A 5,513-nucleotide genomic window follows, 5' to 3' on the forward strand; every position below is an offset into this window, starting at 1 on the left:
ATCGTGATTTTCGATCAGTTTAATTTTTCATTTTCCACGTGTGTAGTGGTTGCGGTAAATGTCGGTGTGGTGTCAAGTATCAGCACCAGACAAAAATCGTTAATAAAAAAAAAAAAAAGAAAATTCGCTTGCATTCACGAAGACCGTTTGTCTGCTGCACTTGTCTCCAATCAAAATTTCATTTTGCGATCCTCCAGCCTAAAATTAAAACGTGCCCAAATCCTAAATAAAGTTTTGAAGTGAAATTATTTAAATTATTTCGGAAATTATAATTTTTTGTCGCAAAAATAATTAAATTCGCATTTTCCCGTAAACTTCCCGGAACTGTTTTTCGTGCCAGCAAAGTGAGAAAGTTTTCGCCAATTTTTACAACAAAAATTTTCCTGCTCAATTCTTATTGCTGCTGTTGGTCACTGCTACTGCAGTTTCCTGATCAATTCTATTGCTGCTGTTGGCCGCTGCTACTGCAGACTGCTACTGCATTTCGCTGTTGCTGTTCGCTGCTGCTGCAGATTGTCGCTGCTATTCACCGCTGCTGTTGGTTTTCGTTTGTTTTCTGGATGGCGTGCCACTGTAACACCACTGCCGTTTGCCAGGTAAGAAAGTGCAAATAATGAAATTGTTGTACCAGGTCATGCTCTGACTAAACAAAATAGTCAAGAAAGTATTTTAAATAACTTTGCACTGGTAATTATTTGCACTTTTAAAACACCTATATTTTTCTATTTCTATAATAAATTATTTGACAAACGTGAAACAAATTTACGAAGCTGAGGTTGAGCTTCATTAACAAATACGTTCGGTAAATCCAATTATTTAATACAAATAATTGAGTAATTTGCAGGGGCAAATTATATACAAAGTGAATGCATTTTTCGTTTTCGTTTTCGCCAGTTACTTGCAACTACTTTGTTGGAATTTACCCATAATCACAATATTGATTATTTATCGTTTTTTATTATTCTATAAACAAAGTGAGTGCATCTTTCGTTTCGCTAATTTCTCGCGTTTACTTTGTTGGAATTTACTTACAACCGTCGCTCAACAGTATTCAAATACTCTTATCGTTCTTTGCGCTGCATTGCCTTCTCTCTTAAAAAATTTAGTAAATTGTGTTCACTATGTCAACAAAAAAGCGAGCATCATCCCCACAAAAAAATGAAGAATTGGATAAACTACTCCAGCAGCGAGAAACTGTAGTGGCCAGTATCTTGCGTATTAAAAAAGTAATTTCTGAAAAAACTGTTGATTTAAACCCTGTAGAACTGGAATGTAGGTTGGACATTCTCAATTCATACATTAAACAGGCCATGACTTGCCAACAAAAAATAGAGTGTATCAACGAGTTTGATGTATTTCGGCCAGATCTAGAAGAAATCTGCGTTGCTTCGAAATCATTGTTTCTACAGGCGTTAGGTAAAAACCGCAAGTCTAGTATTCCTGATACTTCGCATGAATGCAGCAATCATCGTTCCAGGCTGCCAAGTATGCGTTTACCTAAATTTAGTGGGAAACATTCTGAGTACAAAAACTTCATAAGCCTTTTTGAAAGCTTAGTGCACAATGATCAGTCGCTAAGTGATATTGAAAAATTCAATCATCTCATTTCGTGTTTGTCTGACGAAGCTCTTGGTACAGTTAAGGCATTTCAACTCACTGAAACTAATTACTCAAAGGCATTAGCTAGTTTAAAAAGAGTTTACGATAACACTTGTCTAATCTTTTTCGATAGTATCTCGCAGTTTTTTGAACTGCCAGAAATGAACAAGCCATCTGCTTCTGCATTACGCAATATCATAGATACTGTTTCTGCCATATATGAGTCCCTATTGTCAATAGGAGATGATAAGAACATTTCAAATGCGATTCTTATTCATTTAGTCATGTCAAGAGTCGATGCCGCCACGAAATCTAAATGGGAGGAGCAATTAGATTACAATAAGCTGCCGCTCTGGTCTGATTGCGAGACTGCGTTAAATAAGCGATACCAACACATTTCTGCTGACGAAGCTTCTACGTCAAGGTCTCGATCGAACAGGCCAAAACAAGACAACTGGCAAGGTAAGAATGTAAAATCGTCACTTATGTGCAAGAAAAATAGTTCGCAAGAGGAAAGTAGATGTTTGTTCTGTAATGCGAAGGAACATGTAATAAATTCATGCTCCGCCTTTGCTGCCCTCTCAGTTACTGAACGGTTTAATTTCATTAAATCATCTTCGGCATGCATAAATTGTCTCAAGAAAGGGCACACGGTATCTAGATGCAAGGCGTCACGCTGCAGAGTGTGTAATCGGTCGCACCATACTCTTTTACACCAATATTCTACTAACACTCCTCAAACAGGTTTATCTTATAATCCAGAACAACCTATTATTTCTCGTGCCTCTGTGAATCATAGCTCATCGAATGACGATCAAATTATTCTAGCCACTGCAGTCATAACCATTCAAGGAAAATCTGGAGAGTATCAGCTGGCCAGAGCACTGCTCGATTCCGGTTCTCAAGTCAACCTTATAACCGAGGAACTTGCACAACGACTGCAACTAAAAAAAGAAGCGAAAACTCTAAACCTGATTGGCATTGGTGAAACAAACTCCACAGTACGGCAAAAATTACATGCCACTGTGAGATCACGTATTAACTCTTATGAGTTTTCTACTGATTTTTGGGTAATGCCTTCAATCTCCACTTACCAACCCGACAAATTTGTGTCAATGAGTAATTGGAATGTTCCTTCTAATCTTTCACTTGCTGATCCGCACTTTCACAAACCGCAAAAGATAGATCTTCTACTTGGTGCCGAAAGCTTTTTCGAACTGTTGTCGATTGGACAAATAAAACAAGGTACTAATCTTCCAATTCTCCAAAAAACTTTACTTGGATGGATTGTATCAGGAAAATATAAAGATGTCCCAAGTAATGTATCTAAGATATGCAATTTAATACGCCTTCAAGAAGCAGAGTCAACAGGTGATTTCTGCTTAAACTCTCTTGTGAAAAAATTCTGGGAATTGGAAGAAATTCCCAAGGAGCTCACGGTCAAAAAATACACAATAGAACAACAACACTGTGAGACCAAGTTTCTCAACACAATTTTACGCTTACCTTCAGGGAGGCTTAAGGTGCAGCTTCCTTTCAAGTCCAACCCCAACCTTCTAGGTCAGTCATATGAAACAGCAAAAAATCGTTTTCTCTCACTGGAACGCAGGTTGTCGAAAGACTGTATGCTTCAGAAGCTGTATATGGAGTTTATGGCAGAGTATCGTGACTTAGGTCACATGACATTAACTACTGACAACTTTTCTTCGACACCTCATTACTATATACCGCATCAGTGTGTGTTGCGACCTCAGAGTACCTCGACAAAACTTCGCGTCGTGTTCGATGCTTCATGCCGAACATCTTCACAAGTGTCGTTGAACGACATTCTAATGGTTGGTCCAACGGTACAGGAAGAATTGTATTCAATCCTACTTCGCTTTCGTATGCACAAATACGCGATGACTGCTGACATTACAAAAATGTACCGTCAAATCGAAGTTGACGAGGCAGATCGCAATTTTCAGCTTATTCTCTGGAGGGAGAAACCTACGGATCAGATTAGCGTTTATAAACTGAACACAGTGACATATGGTACTTCACCTGCTCCTTTCTTGGCAACACGTTGCCTAAACTACTTAAGTGACCTGTACAAGAATTCTCATTCAGTTGGAGCAAGGGTTATCCGACATGACTTCTATGTCGATGACCTATTGACTGGAGCTGACAGTCTGAAGGAACTGGAAACAATTCGTACCCAATGTACTGAAATTCTTGATGCGGCTGGACTTAAATTAGCGAAATGGTTTTCAAACCATAAAACGTATGACTCGTCAGACTTCTTTCTAAATGTTAATAATTCTGATTCCACAAAGGCGCTAGGTATACACTGGATTCCCCAGAATGATACGCTTAAGTTCCATGTAGACGAAAAGTTTCATGACTTGCGAGCAACAAAAAGAAACATACTATCAGTATCAGCTCGACTCTTCGATCCCCTCGGACTAGTATGCCCAATAGTGACTAAGGCAAAAATTTTATTGCAAGAACTTTGGCTTCAGAAGCTTGACTGGGATGAGTCAATTCCTATGCATCTCGATTCTAGCTGGCAAGCATTTAAAAGCAACCTGACTCAGATGGACTCTATTTCCATTCCGCGGTATGTTCATATTCATTCAAATATAAAATGCGATATTCACGGTTTCGCCGATGCGTCAATGAGAGCGTACGGCTGTTGCATCTACGTCCGAATTCATGATTCGAATGGGATTCATTCTGAATTGTTAACTGCCAAATCTAAGGTTGCTCCTTTAAGCACAAAATCATTACCCAGATTAGAGCTGTGTGCCGCTCATTTATTGGCTAAACTATGGTCTCGAATTCAGCCGTTGATTACTTGCGAAATCGGGGATGTTTATTTTTGGACGGACTCTGAAATTACACTTCATTGGATTAAAACTCACCCATCTACTTTAGCAACATTTGTAGCAAACAGAGTTGCAGAGATCCAAGAATGGACGAGCGAAGTTTTTTGGAGACACGTTCCATCAAAGCTAAATCCTGCAGACTTAGTCTCCAGAGGATGTGATGTAGATGAGTTGATTCACTCAATTTGGTTTCGTGGCCCATCATATTTGCTTCAAGATGCCACTAACTGGCCAAAAAATAGTCATTTTCCACTATCAACAGATGAGAAAAGTTTAGAGAAACGAAAGGTCAAGGTCGGACTTTTAGCAGTTGAAATTGAAACTAATGTCATTTCAAAACTAATCTGTAGCCAATCATCTTACCCAAGACTGCTGAGAATTTTCGCGTACATTCTACGTTTTATCACTAAGAAAAATGAGAGAGCCAACGCTCTTATTCCGACATCAAAGGAGCTTAATTGGGCATTCTTGAAAATCGTTGAATTTATTCAAAATCACGAATTCAAGGAAGAAATCGAAAAAATGAAGAAGTCGCATAAATTACCAGTCAGCATTCAAAAACTAACTCCATTCATTCATACAGTCCAAGATGGTTCTCGAACATGCAATTTGCTTCGTGTAGGAGGTCGTCTACTAAACGCACCACTGTCTTATGATTCAAAATTTCCCTTGCTGTTACCTAAAAAATTGCATTTTGTCGAGATTTATTTACGATTTCTCCATACAACCAATTGTCATGCTGGTCCAAAAGCCTTAGAAGTGCTGCTTCGTGAAAAAATTTGGGTCATAAATTCAAGCAAGGCATGCAGTAAAACCGTAAGAGCATGCATACATTGTTTTCGATACAAACCTAAGCTGTTGTCCCAAGTAATGGGAAACTTACCTGCAGATCGGTTAAAGGCACTACGACCCTTTTTAATTAGCGGTGTCGATTTTTGTGGGCCTGTATACACTACTTTGAAAATTCGTGGTCGACCACCAGTTAAAATGTATATCGCAGTGTTTGTTTGTTTCACGTCAAAGGCTATACATTTAGAACTTGTAACA

At 38.7% G+C, this 5,513-nt stretch overlaps 1 protein-coding gene across 1 annotated transcript in view; it reads left to right on the forward strand.

Moving 5' to 3' along the window:
* The first annotated feature begins 1,121 nt into the window (after positions 1-1,121).
* LOC119686867 overlaps positions 1,122-5,513 on the forward strand; it is an 8,816-nt gene continuing 4,424 nt past the window's right edge. The window contains exon 1 of the mRNA XM_038101121.1: positions 1,122-5,455. Coding sequence (XP_037957049.1) covers positions 1,122-5,455 — 4,334 coding nt within the window. The remainder of the gene's footprint in view (positions 5,456-5,513) is intronic.

The sequence above is a fragment of the Teleopsis dalmanni genome, chromosome 1 (assembly GCF_002237135.1).
Source record: "Teleopsis dalmanni isolate 2A chromosome 1, ASM223713v2, whole genome shotgun sequence".
NCBI lineage: Eukaryota > Metazoa > Arthropoda > Insecta > Diptera > Diopsidae > Teleopsis > Teleopsis dalmanni.